Below are 14136 nucleotides of genomic sequence, written 5' to 3' on the forward strand. Positions count from 1 at the left end.
TACTGCACTTTTTTTAACATAAGATCCTTTCATCTCTTATATTTTGTTTGTTTCTTTATGTAGACTTTATTGTCAATGTCAATGTAAAAAAATATAATAAAATTATATCCTACTATTAAACACAACCAAAGGTTGACCAATGTGCTGCACAATACAATTCACAAAGAGAAAGAAAAAAAAATAATGCTAAAACAAACAATTCTCAATGACAATTATTATAGCTAAATTATAGCTTAATTATTAATTCAAAAAGGAAAGTTCATGTCATCAGACCTTATCATAAAATAAAGTAAATAAAATATGATAAATTATATATAAGACAACAATAAGAATAAAATACATTCATACTAAACAGCTTAATTTGAAGTAAAGAGTAGACACCAGTCCATATCTGAAGTATTAATGCAATTAAAATTCTACATAGTCTATTTCCTCAATTGCCTTGAAGCAAATGCATGTTTTGCAATATGTTAAAGATGTTTCAATACTTCAAAACACTGCACCAGTGCGTGGCTTATTAAACCTGCATAATGCAAAATTGGTAAATAACAAAGCAATCATCCAAAGTTTTTTATATTTGTTGCAATTTGTTTTAAATGCCAGTAGTTGATCTGCAGGGGCTCTGAATTAATGAGAGCAAAGATGTCTGCCTAAAGATGTCAGTGGCACAATACAGTATATGAGACACAAATATTTAATAACACCAATCTATTACTGATCAAAACCTCCAGGCTCCCTTTACACAGCAGCAGCAAGATGTATATGGAGTGCGACTGCTAAACTGATTACTCCATTTTTTTTATATGGATCATGTTTTATGTTGTGTATTGAAGAGAACAAATGCAAAAAAAACAAAAAAAAACATGAGTTATGGAGTAAAACTGGAGATTTTAGCTGTAAGAAATCATGTTTATATATATTATACATTAATTATTGACGATTTAAATTGCAAAAAAAATGTTGTTGAAAAAAACATGTGAATAAAAAATAAAATAACCTCTTCTTACATCACTCTTTAAAAAAGACTGTTAAGAGATGGTGGCAATGGTATGCAATGGATGGAAACACGATGATGAGAGGATATTCCAACTCATTATCTGCATTTTTACAGTGAGAGAGAGAGAAAGAGAGATCATCTTTAACACAGGACTTTCTGTTTGAATTTTTTACAAAATTTATACTGAAATAAAAAAAAAAGTTTATGACATGTACAGAAGTAGAGGTGAGAAGCTGAGAAGCAGAGAAGCTAACTTAAACTTGCTCAGAGAAACGCTGTTGCTGTCAAATACACTAAAAAAAATTCCAGATTTTCACAACAAATTACTGTATTTTTTCACAGTAAATAACATTAGTATCGCTTCACAGTATTTAATTGTAAAAATTCACAGTAATATGTTGTATTCATAATTTTATTGTGAAATTAAGGCAGGTAGCATGATTACAGCAAACTACTGTAAAAAAGGCCATATCTTTTGCATGTTAGTTATAGATATTCAAACTTTTTTTTTTTATTCAACATAGAAATTAATACAAATTAACCTTTATGCTAGTATTGGCACTTTTTGAATATTTAGAAATAACAGCATGTTATTGCAGCCCCAAAAACAATTTGGTTATCAACATCTTTTTGGTTGTAGCTACTGAACCTTTATTTAATTTTATAAGGTTAACATGGAAATATGAAATAATATTTATTGAACATAAATTTGTGCTTAGCTAAAACATAATAAACTGGAATAAAAGAATTAAATGAAACCAAAGACTGGTAAACAGTCAAAGTTATTTCAATGTCAGGGTAAATGTCTGCTTTAGAAGGATTCATGAGTATTGGGCACCAGTCATTGCCTGGAGTTCACTAATCTTAAAATTAAAAAAAAAATATATATATTTTAAATTGTGCACTATCTGTATAAATAAACCACAGATTAGATTTTAAACAACTACATTCTCGCATGAAAAAGGTTAAAACTTCATTTCCTGACATATATTGATCCATCGAAGCCGGGGCAAATGGCACAATGTTTAGCCTGAAGACAGGCACCTCTCGCCGAATACATGAGTAATTAGTGCCGTCAACGCCTGGAGGTCATAGATCTCCGCTATCGGCAAAACGCACTTAAAATTACACACAATCTTTTCAAACAAACCACAGATTTGAGTTTTAAAAAACTACATTCTCGCATGAAAAACTGTTAAAACTTAATTTCATGACCTATTAAAAGCAATATTTTTAATATTATGTGCCTTTTCTCTTCCACCATTACATCTTGCTTCAGCTTGGTGCGAAATGAATGCTGGGAGAAAAAAATAATAATTCTAAAAACACTCCAAACGAATTTTATTTGTACTGTTAAAGTCAGAGATATGTAATATTATGAATGGCAAAGAAAAAACAATTACTATATTGTAATCAATATATCACATTCGCACTGCTTCGGTTCAGGACTCGGGTAACGTTGAATCAGATTCAGTTATTTTATCAGACGTGTTCATAAACTGATACTCATCAACATGCAATTGGTGTACAACTAGTGTATAAATTGCGTGTTACCGAGCAGTATGATGGAATATCAATGAATTATATGTTTGCGTCTTACAATATTATACAAAAAGGAATCGGTTTGATTTTAGAGTCTTCTCAGATCACCCAAAAATGAAGATTCTGTCATCATTTACGCATTCTCAGGTTGTTTGGACACAAAGAAGAATATTTAATAACTTTATTCCTGTGTTTAACAAAAAAAAAAAATATTTTTTAACAGAGCTGGAGCAACCTGGGGGTGAGAAAATCAAGACAGAATTTTCATTTTTGTGTGACCTAAATTTGCTTTGAAATTGTACAGCACAAAACTGTTAAGTTACAGTAATCGGGATATAACTGTAACTTTACAGTTAAATCTGGTATTTAAACTGCAACCTACTGCTAAATCACAGTAATCGTATTGCAAATTTACAGTAAAATATAGTTAATTCTCCAAGATAATACTGTGAAATCACAGTAACAGACTTTATAATCTACTGTAAAGTTACAATATATGGTTGTAATTTGAATTTCACAATAATTTAATGTGACAAAACCACAGTAAATTACTGTGAACTACCTCACAATAATTTACTGTGAATTTACATACAGTCATTTACTGTGAAAGTAATGCAATTATTAGTCAGTAATTTACTGTGAATTTAAGGTCAAATTTTTTAGTGCGGTTTACTTAGCTGAGTCAGTTTAATGGTGAAGGGATCAATTGAATAAGCCTATAGATAGTACATTCTGAGAGAAAAAAATCATGTCCCCTTGTAAAAGTATGTTGTAATATTTTCAAAGCACAAAATACAGTATTTTATACTACTTAAAATTTTGTTGTGATACTTGTTGTGACTGCTGCATATTGTAGTATATTTTGACACATGTAAAACTAAGGTATTTGGTATTTTATTTTAAAATACAGTTCAATGTATCATCCATGTCTAGGATGTCTGCTGTCCAAAGATGCAATTTAATTGTGTGTCGTAAAAAAACATTTAGACAAAGGCAGCACTGTCAATCTAGAGTGTTTGTGTAGTAAAAGTTTACCCTTCGCTTCCAAGGTGAATTTTACTGTGGCTTTTCATAAATAAACTCATATGAAAAGGCTACATTAACACTAAGAATAATCAAAATGACAACCTAAATACATTATCCATCTCGGAAAATACACGTTTAGTTCAATTTCTTTATTCTATCTAACAATAGTGCTCAAGAAAAAAGTAATTAAAATCTCTGATACTTACAGTCTTACATTCATGTTTATTTGACATTGAATATAGACTGAATGGAGTTTGCTTGTGTCCTTATTCCAGCCATTTTACTACCCTGTAACTTCTCCAGGTTTGTAAATATTAATTGCAGTGTTTTTTGGCAAAAATATGTTTTTTATTAGAAAATATTTTGACCATTTGGCATTTTAAAGTACAATCATTACATGCTTTTCTAATTATCATGTTGGTTCTATGTGATGTGATAAACAGAGAGTGTAATGGCACTGGGAGCCACTAGGGTGCGATAGCCGAATATATTCCTGAGAGCAAGAGAGTTGTGTTTGGCATTGAACAGGTACTGAACATGCTAATGCTACCAATCTACTCTGGTTTGGGTATTTTGAGAACAATATTGCTGCTGCTCAAATGTGAGTATTGACTGAGTGTGTTTATTAATGTATTTCCATTATTTAGTAGTGATTTGGCCTATGTAGACAGCACCTGTTTTCTTAAATGTTTCTGTCAGTGGTGATTGTGTGCTTCATACTTTCATTGGACTACTCTGTGATCTTTGAAAGGTTCTCGTGGGACATTTTAGATGATCATCAGTAGTGTTTTCTGGAAAGCGAGGAACACCGATGAGTGAACTATCACATTATTCTGAGACTTGGATTAATTCGGTCAGTGACTCTTTTTACTTTGTCTCTCTATCGTATTTCTCAGGGAGAGGAAATTAGACTTAAACAGTCTCCTATAAAGGATAAATTTATCCACCTCACTATTGAAATAATTTAATGTTTAAGACTGCTTGTTATAAGACTGCTTAATTGTATATTGATTGTCTTTTATTTTTGTGGTTTAAAGTTTAAACCTAAACGTGCAGAAAGTATTAGAAAAGCTAAAATAATCAGTCTGATCGAGTTTAATTTCAGTATCATTGAAATTCTGTAAACTCCCTCTTAGTAACATCATAGAGGAGGTGTTACGACAGTACGAATTGGTTTTAACTACAGCGGTTCTAACTAAGTGTAGCTCTGGCGAATTAAAAAAAAAAGTTATCAGTGTGATGGTGAAAAACTACATTTCTAGTCAAACCATTCCCCTGTGATCCAATACCAAAAACTGAAATGATGGCAGATTTAATAGCTAAAAATGTAGAAGAGCATTGCTAATATGTGATTGTATTGAAATATGGAGTAATTGAGTGTTGTTGAGATAAATCAAAAATTATTTACAGAATACTTGAAAATTAAATGATTTAATGTCTATTCTGCTGTGGTTACAACTGAATTAATTACAAAATAACTGTGTAAAATAAAACATTAAATTATAAAAACATTAAAGGGCACCTATTGACGGAGTAATTGTAATCTTGTCTCCTATAGTGTGCAGTGAACATATATTTGTATGTCAAGGATTTGATCTTCTCTCCAATAGTGTGCAGTGAACATATATTTGGTAAAGTGTGCAGTGAATATGCAGTAAACATCTCCAATTGTGTACAAGTGTGCAAGTAAACATATATTGTTTAACATATGCAATGAACATGTTATTCTGTATAATCATATTAATATGTGTACAAATAAGTGTGAAGTGAAGGTATAACAGTAAGAGCAAGCCTAGTAGTTAGCTGAGTACATGTAAACTTTAAACCAGCACCTAAAGGGCAAACAGCCAAGAATATACCTGAGTTCAAAAGGCACACAGCCAAAAAAATAGCAGGTTCACAGCACAAGACCATATCTGTGGGAAAAGTCTGCAACACTACATGTATAAAAGCAAGACAGGGACACAGAGAGGCAGAGGTTCATGGAGAGACATTTGTTTGTCTGTTAGCCTCTCGTTTTTATTGTCTGGCAATAAATCCATCTTTTGAAATCAAGACCCACTGACTCGATTGCTGATTGAAAGACAAGGAACAGAACACGACACTATGGCAAAAAATCAACTTTTCAAGCTGTTTGGACAGACATGTGTGCAAGTATAGTGTATAGACCAGGGGCCTCATGTACGAAGACTTGCGTGGAAATTATACTAAAACATTTACAGCTTTGTGCGTACGCAGAAACAAATTCCCCCGTATTAATATGCTAATGACTCTGCTTTTTCGTTGGGTTTTGCCAAAGTAATGGCAAAAGCAAGCAAGAAGAGAAACTTTAAACAGAATGTGAATTGGAGCTGCTGCTTTCGGAGGTAGACCGGAGAAAAACTGTGTCAGACACTTTGTAGAGAGCAATTTAACACAACTGCCTCTAGGAGTCGCCAATGGAAATAAAACAGACATGCACAAAAAATGTGCGTACGGAGCTGCGCACATTCCCACGTTCAGTTCATCGTTAGTAAATCCAAACGTGAGCGATTCTGAGCGTGAAACCTGGCGTACGCAAAGTTTTTGTGTGTACGCAGCGTTGATACATGAGGCCCCAGGTGTGGGCAAACTTGATCCTGGAGGGCCGGTGTCCTGCATAGTTTAGCTCCAACCCTATTCAAACAGACCTCCCTATAGAGTTCAAGTGATCTTGAAGACACTGATTAGTTTGTTCAGGTGTGTTTGACTAAAACTCTGCAGGGACACCGGCCCTCAAGGATCAAGTTTGCCCATCCCTGGTATAGACCGTCCTATTGGGGTTATATAAACACACACAGTCCTTTTTTTTTTTTCAATTTAACAACAAAAAAACAGACCAATTAGAGCGGTTTTTAGACCGACCGCAACTTTATGTAAGAGTGTGGTCCCCCCGCCCACCAATGTTGATTGACAGCCTCACGTCACGACCTTATCCTCAGTTTCTTGTTGCACGTCCGCCATTTTCAGTGTGTGAGTAAAAGCGATATCACTAAAGGAGCACCCTTGCTCTATATTTTAATGAAAAGCTCATTGGGCTCAACACAAGATCAATATTCTCCACATTATCGCTGTAATCGGAATTATTGATTGTACCTTTTGCGTGGCCCTGTGCATTTCGGAGTTCTGGGCGTGGGTTTCTGTCGGGGTGCACGCAGCGGAGCTTGAGTTAATTCAGTGTGCTTGGTTATTAGTCTCGGTGTACAAGCTCAGCACTTTTACACCGAGACTATACAAAGACACAAATTAATTTGTATTCTCTGCTTGGTCTGTGTCCGACTCGTACGTGTACGGCTGAATGCTCATCCTAGCAAAGCTTAGCTTCTTTCCCTCTGTCTGTCAACCTGTCTTTTGCAAACACAGATTGTGGGAGCTCTTGGCTCCGCCCCCTTGTTACGTTGGGCAGGATGCCGGAACTGTGAAGCAACACGCCCCTAAAACAGCAAAATGTGTAAACGCCCCCAACATCACACTTTTGAACACATTAAAATAAAAACATCTTAACTGTGTGTTGAACTGAACCTAAACTGGCACACTCAGAACAACCATAACATTAATATTAAATAATAAAAAGGTGTAAACTATGTGCCCTTTAATTCATTTTCTTGTCGGCTTAGTCCCTTTATTAATCTGGGGTCGCCACAGTGGAATGAACCGCCACATAGTTTTTAACCGATCTTGTGATTTCCTTGACCATGTGAAAACATCGTAAAAACCCAATGTTCACACACGTCATAGACACGTCCTGATCCTATCAGAAACTGTATGGCCTTTTTGGAAAGACATGTATTGTCACACAAAACAAATGCATATAATTTACATTTCTACACAACGTTTCAGCAAAGCCATATCAAACGTTACACTTAATTAAGCACTTAATAACCCAAACCCCTTTCAAATTCTAACAAAAATATTTTATATTTCAGAAAAAACAAAGCAAAAAGCGCTCTGGGGTAAGTTCAAATGTATGGTCGGTGCTCTTTGGGTAAGGGATTCATCAAATCTGCAACAAGAATCAGTCCAAGGCACTCGAGTAAAGTGAAAAAATTAAAAAGCCTTTATTCACATGGCTAGATCTCTAAAAACCAACGCGTTTCGGCAGAAGTCTGCCTTCATCAGGGTAACAGTGATCTAGCCATGTGAATAAAGGCTTTTTAATTTTTTCACTTTACTCGAGTGCCTTGGACTGATTCTTGTTGCAAAAATATTTTATATATTGGCTCTATATAACTGATGATAAATAACTAATTGCTTTTAACAAGTCCCTAATTTGGGTGAAGCAGTGTCGCAGTAGGTACCGCTGCCTCAAAGCAGGAAGGTCGCTGGTTCCAGCCTCAGCTCAGTTGGCGTTTCTGTGTGGAGTTTGCATGTTCTCCCTGCATTCGCGTGGGTTTCTTCAGGGTGCTCTGGTTTCCCCTACAGTCCAAAGACATGCGGTACAGGTGAATTGGGTAGGCTAAATTGTCCATAGTGTATGAGTGTGTGGATGTTTCCCAGAGATGGGTTGCAGCTGAAAGGACATCCGCTGCATATAAACTTGCTGGATAAGTTGGTGGTTCATTCCGCTATGGCGACCCCAGATAAAGGTACTAAGCCAACAAGAAAATGAATGAAGTGGCAAATATAAGTATATTATGACTTTGTGTCTGCAAACAAAAGAACAGGGGTCCGTTCTTCGTACGTGGATTTCTCAATTAGCTGGATTTGGATATTGACGATTTGACACGATCTAGGATCGTTTCGTTCTTCAAAGCTGATCCGAGAGTTGTTGTCATAGCAACAGTTCTGCTAGGTCAAACCTGATCGGGAGCAGGTTCAATTCATATAAACAGGATTAGATCGGCTCAGTTCAAGCAAAGATAATACAGAAAGTATGTTCTGAATTCTGATATTTTCTTACAGTAAAAGTTATACACTTGGGAAAATGGTACATATTTTTAACTATATATATATATATAAAGTTATAATCATTAATAAAATAAATAAAGTTATACATATTAATAAAACTTATGCAATCTGCACCCTCGAAATAAAAGTACAAAGACTGCCATCTGGTGCAAAGAGAAAACTTATTGATATGAACGCTTTAGATCGCTTTAGTACAAATTGTGTATAATAGAAATGCAGAATATGTGACTTTTTTTAAAGCAATAATACATTTATGCAGTCATAAACCTGTTTTGACAGTTAATAGTGATTTGATGCTTCACAAAAGTTGCAGACGCCTTTACCAATATGAAAATGCTTTTGTAAACAACCAGTTATTCTTTACACCGATTAAAAAGCGGCTACTATAATATAGACAATATTTTCTAAATGCAGAACTAAATACACTGATTTGCATTGAAATACATGATGAACACTCTTGTCTTGACAAATTAAAGTGTAAAGCCTGCAGCTCACAACAAATGTGGAAAGTTCTTGCGTGTCATTTTTAACAAACCGTTTACTGCTAATTTGATGTAATTTTACTCGCATGGATAATTGAATATTAATCAGATGATGTCATTACGCTACTATGCCGTCAGCCAATCGTTGCATTGCTGATCATGATTTCGAGGATCGATAGATCTGTCCTTCATAACACACGCAGTGATCTCAGATCAGTTCATCCAGACATTCTAATCTGATTCGCGAACTTGTTTGAAGAACCAAATAAGCGAGAGATCACTTATCAAGATTAAAAGATCCAGGATCTGCCAAATAATCTTAGATCATTTAAGCGAGGTACGAAGAACGGACCCCAGATCTGACTTTGGTTTGTTTGTTTGAATGTATGCATGTATGTATATCGGCACAAAATAACATACATATAAACTTAAAGACTTTGAATTATCCTAAAAAAAACTAAGATAGAGATCGCATACCATGTATACATACGTTTAGAGAAAGGGAGTCAGTGCAGGTTTAAAAGGAAGTCTATATTTGACAAAATAAAGATTTTCCATAAAATCTGATATCAAGCAAGTCAAATGCCTCTTTCATGACAATGTGGGTGGCTCTTAAAAGAGCCTTTGGTTCATAAACTGATCGTAGAGGTTTAACCGCCGAAGCCGTACAGAGTGCGTCCCTGTCGTTTCAACGCGTACACCACATCCATGGCGGTCACGGTCTTCCTCTTGGCGTGCTCAGTGTAGGTGACGGCGTCACGGATCACGTTCTCAAGGAACACCTTGAGCACACCGCGGGTCTCCTCGTAGATCAGACCAGAGATACGCTTGACTCCACCACGGCGAGCAAGACGACGGATGGCGGGTTTAGTGATTCCCTGGATGTTATCACGAAGTACTTTGCGATGACGCTTAGCGCCTCCTTTTCCCAGTCCTTTACCGCCTTTGCCTCTTCCAGACATAATGATTATCTGCAGTCGAGCTTCAGAATGTACAGTCTAGCGATATTGGATAAGCTTTACAGGCACTTAGACGACCTAGTTGAAACACTCAAGGCGGAGTTACCAACGTCACAATAGGCGTGTCAATCTCCAGGCCCCGTGGCTTGGATTGTAGTTCGCTTTTTGAATAATGTATTTAAAGACACAGTTCACCCAAGAATCTTAAAAAATATTATATAACAGAAGGTGGGTCATTTCTGGCATCCCTTATGTTTTTTAAAGTGGTTGACTAGAATTTCATTTACATTTTAAAAGCATTTTCCCTTTTATTTACTTTGTACATTATAATGAATAAAAACAATAACATTTAAAGCAACTATTTATGTTCTTTTTTGGTGATAAATAAAAGTAAAAATAAGTATTTTTATTTATAAAAAAACAGGCTACAAAGGGTTCTGCTGCCATGCGGCAAGTGCGCTTGTTTTCAGGTGGTTCTGTTTACCATGGTGCACTAAGATTTATAACTAATTTTAAATCCCGTACTCACCATTGTGTGCTGTATAGGTTGGTCTACTTTGTCCATTCATAGGCTCAAGCATTGGCATATCCTTGTTTACAAATCTATACTGGGTTTACTCCCATCATATCTACAGAATTACATTTGTAAAAAGCCTGAAGTACATTTAAATACTTTAAAAATATATTTGTATTAAATGCACAAAAAAAGTAAGAGCTACTGCTGGAAATCTAAATGTTACGCATTAATAAGCATGAAGTTTTCGAGTAAAACCCTTTAAAGATGATCCATATTTAAATGTACGGTTACTGAACGGACGACCACACGAACTAGAAGCTCTCTCTGTGTAGACATGGGTGGCTCTTAAAAGAGCCTTTGGGTAGAAATTGACTCCGCGCTTTACTTGGAGCTGGTGTACTTGGTGACGGCCTTTGTACCCTCAGACACGGCGTGTTTGGCCAGCTCCCCGGGCAGCAGCAGACGCACGGCGGTCTGGATTTCTCTCGATGTGATGGTGGAGCGCTTGTTGTAGTGAGCGAGACGGGAAGCCTCACCGGCGATGCGCTCGAAAATGTCGTTGACGAACGAGTTCATGATTCCCATCGCTTTAGAGGAGATTCCAGTGTCAGGATGAACCTGCTTCAAGACTTTGTACACGTAGATAGCATAGCTTTCCTTCCTGGTCCTCTTGCGCTTCTTTCCTCCTTTGCCGGCGGTTTTAGTCACCGCCTTTTTGGAGCCCTTCTTGGGTGCAGTCTTCGCTGGTTCAGGCATGGTTCTTCAATCGAAATTAGAAATTCCGAGTGTGTTAATGGTAGGCACACTGGCTATTTATTAGGCCCGTATGCAAATTTCAAAAGGAATAATCAGGGTTCTCTGATTGGAGCAATGAATGTATGACGCTGATTTTATTGGTCATAAAGAAGACGCGCCTGCAAGCAAATCTACCAGTTGTATGCTTTTAAACTATAGGCCCCGCCCATCTGAGTTATCTGAGTCAGATAAGAAGCTTTTGTTTCATTTTCCCGCTCAGAATTAGTTTTTCAAATCAATAAATAATTTTGATGTAATGGAACGATATAACTGATGCAAATACCAATTCGTTAATAACAAGTCTCAAACTTATTTATAATTTCTGATGTTTTACAGTAAGTGGTATTCTTAATATGCCGGATAAAATTAAGACTATTGTTTTGTAGTATTTAAAATGTAAACCAAAGTATCCAGCTAGGCTTTTTAAACTATCTTTTTTAACATCAACTTTTTAAACCTAGTGATTTGTGGTTCGCGAGAGAGCCGGCTCTAAGAGCCGATTCTTTGTAGCGAACGAGAAGAGCCGAATCTTCTGTCGTAAGTAGTGGCGGGGCTTTATTTGCGAACAACACTGCGGTTAATCACATGAGAGCAGTTTTGCCAACTTATAAAAAAATTTAGCTAAATTTAGCAACAAAATTGCTAGGGCACCGACCAACAAAGTTAGCAGTTGACACTCATTCTGCTACTTTTAAAAAGCGACCCACACTAATAGTGATTGCAGGCTTCAGGGAGAGGAAATTGCTGGTTCACATTGTTTTTTCCATGTTAATTTGCTGATAATTTGATAAAATTGGTAAACAAGTGATTGTATTAATTTTAAAAATAAACAACTACTCTTCATACAGTTCTATATAGACATTTTAAATAATGTCTTGCTTAAATGTAGATTAGTTAGATCGCTAAAGTGAATACTCAAAGCAGATATATAGCCTCTTTTATGACAACATGGGTGGCTCTTAAAAGAGCCTTTTTTTTATTGATCGTAGAGTTTTAACCGCCGAAGCCGTACAGAGTGCGTCCCTGTCGTTTCAACGCGTACACCACATCCATGGCAGTAACAGTCTTCCTCTTGGCGTGCTCAGTGTATGTAACAGCGTCACGGATCACGTTCTCAAGGAACACCTTGAGTACACCACGGGTCTCCTCGTAGATCAGACCGGAGATGCGCTTGACACCACCACGGCGAGCAAGGCGACGAATGGCGGGTTTAGTGATTCCCTGGATGTTATCACGGAGTACTTTGCGATGACGCTTAGCGCCTCCTTTTCCTAGGCCTTTACCTCCCTTGCCTCTTCCTGACATGATTCTTCACTGTCTACGTTCAGTATGTGCAGTAGCGCTGCACTAAAGAAGCTTTACAGTCGCTTAGACGACCTAGTTGAAACACCTGAGGCGGAGCTACAACGCCTACATAGGCGTGTCAAGCATCGTAGATTGTAGTTTACATTCTTAATTTTACATTTAAAGAGACAGTTCACCAAAACTCATATATTTCTTTAAGTTATTGGCAATGTTAATGGCTCTGCAGTGGATAAAGGAGAATGAGATTAACACTGCAATTGCATCAGATAGTTACCTATCTCAAAAATATATAAGATTTGTAGGGCCGTCATTTAGGACGTCAAGCGTTGATTGTCTGTATTACATTAAACTGATGCTGGTGATACACAGGGCAACTTTTTGGAGCAATTTTGCAACGTGATGTTGCTGTGCTACTTGTCTATTAAGAATGGACAACTATATGGTATAACCCATTGCCCTAACTAGTTTCCCATGTCCCATCTGGTTGCCCATTTTTTACAGATTTTTTTCCCCATGTCCCATCTGATTGCCCATCATTTCCAAAAGTTGCCCTGAAACATTTCTTAAAAAGTTGTCCTATCAGCTATGATCAGCCTTATGCGTATTTATACATTTGGGTCGCTGCTAATTTAGGTGTGTAAGGAAATGAGAAGGATATTCTGGCTAAACAAGCTTTTAGAGTCAATGAAGTAGACCTGGAGGTCCCACCGAGTATAGCAGAAGCAAAATCTATAAGAACATATGGCAAGAACAGTGAAACAGCAGATATCTGTAAAATATACAAAAACAAGTTGGTGCTGGAAGGAGGGAGAACAGAAATCGAAAAGGAAGTAAATCCCAGATAAGTGCGGGCATGAGAATAAAATAGGGAACATCCAACTGGAGACTGTTTACTCTATAGTCAACAATAAACCAAAGTCCATGTATTATTCCACTGTAGCAACATAATAATAAACAATGCCACCTTAATCAAACATCGTGACATCACACGATCTGGTTTATTAGGGAATACATCTAGCAATGTAATACAGTAATGACATAAAATTTATTAGGACAGCTATTTCCGCCAAAGAATAAAGCATACAGATGAAGTCAGAATTATTAGCCCTCCTGAATTATTAGCCTCGCTGTTTATTTTCCCCCAAAATTCCGAAGATGTTTTCAACACATTTCTGATCCTATTAGTTTTAATAACTCATCCCTATAACTGATTTATTTAATCTTTGCCATGATGACAGTAAATAAAATCGGACTAGATATTTTTCAAGACACTTCTATACAACTTAAAGTGACCATTGAAGGCATAACTAGGGTAATTAGGCAAGTTATTGTACAATGATGGTTTGTTCTGTAGACTATTGAAAAAATTGCCTAAAGGGGCTAATAATTTTGACCTTAAAATGGTTCATAAAAAATTAAAAACTGCTTTTATTCTTACCAAAGTAAAACAAATAAGACTTTCTCCAAAAGAAAGAAATATTATCAGACATACTGTGAACATTTCCTTGTCCTGTTAAACATCATTTAGCAAATATTCAAAAAAGAATAAAGTTCAAAGGGGGCAAATAATTCTGACTTCAACATACT

General features: G+C 36.2%; 3 protein-coding genes across 3 annotated transcripts; all 3 read right to left on the bottom strand.

Moving 5' to 3' along the window:
• Positions 1 to 9489: 9489 nt before the first annotated feature.
• zgc:154164 lies at positions 9490 to 9953 on the bottom strand. The gene is given in 1 exon segment (NM_001076749.1): positions 9490 to 9953. A coding segment is annotated over 1 exon segment (312 nt). The 5' UTR covers positions 9936 to 9953; the 3' UTR covers positions 9490 to 9623.
• Positions 9954 to 10610: 657 nt separating this feature from the next.
• si:ch1073-159d7.6 lies at positions 10611 to 11225 on the bottom strand. Its single transcript, NM_001386752.1, has one exon. It carries the CDS (start codon positions 11203 to 11205, stop codon positions 10831 to 10833), a length of 375 nt encoding a protein of 124 aa, NP_001373681.1. The 5' UTR covers positions 11206 to 11225; the 3' UTR covers positions 10611 to 10830.
• A 1012-nt stretch (positions 11226 to 12237) lies between these two features.
• On the bottom strand, positions 12238 to 12577 carry LOC137496137 (histone H4). The gene has a single exon (XM_068222530.2). The coding sequence runs from the start codon at positions 12547 to 12549 to the stop codon at positions 12238 to 12240; it is 312 nt and encodes a 103-aa protein (XP_068078631.1). The 5' UTR covers positions 12550 to 12577.
• Between the last annotated feature and the right edge of the window lie 1559 nt (positions 12578 to 14136).

The sequence above is a fragment of the Danio rerio genome, chromosome 7 (genome assembly GCF_049306965.1).
Source record: "Danio rerio strain Tuebingen ecotype United States chromosome 7, GRCz12tu, whole genome shotgun sequence".
Taxonomy (NCBI): domain Eukaryota; kingdom Metazoa; phylum Chordata; class Actinopteri; order Cypriniformes; family Danionidae; genus Danio; species Danio rerio.

Coding starts and splice junctions, on each gene's coding strand:
- si:ch1073-159d7.6 (NM_001386752.1), bottom strand. CDS start 11,205: ATGCCTGAACCAGCGAAGACTGCACCCAAGAAGGGCTCCAAAAAGGCG.
- LOC137496137 (XM_068222530.2), bottom strand. CDS start 12,549: ATGTCAGGAAGAGGCAAGGGAGGTAAAGGCCTAGGAAAAGGAGGCGCT.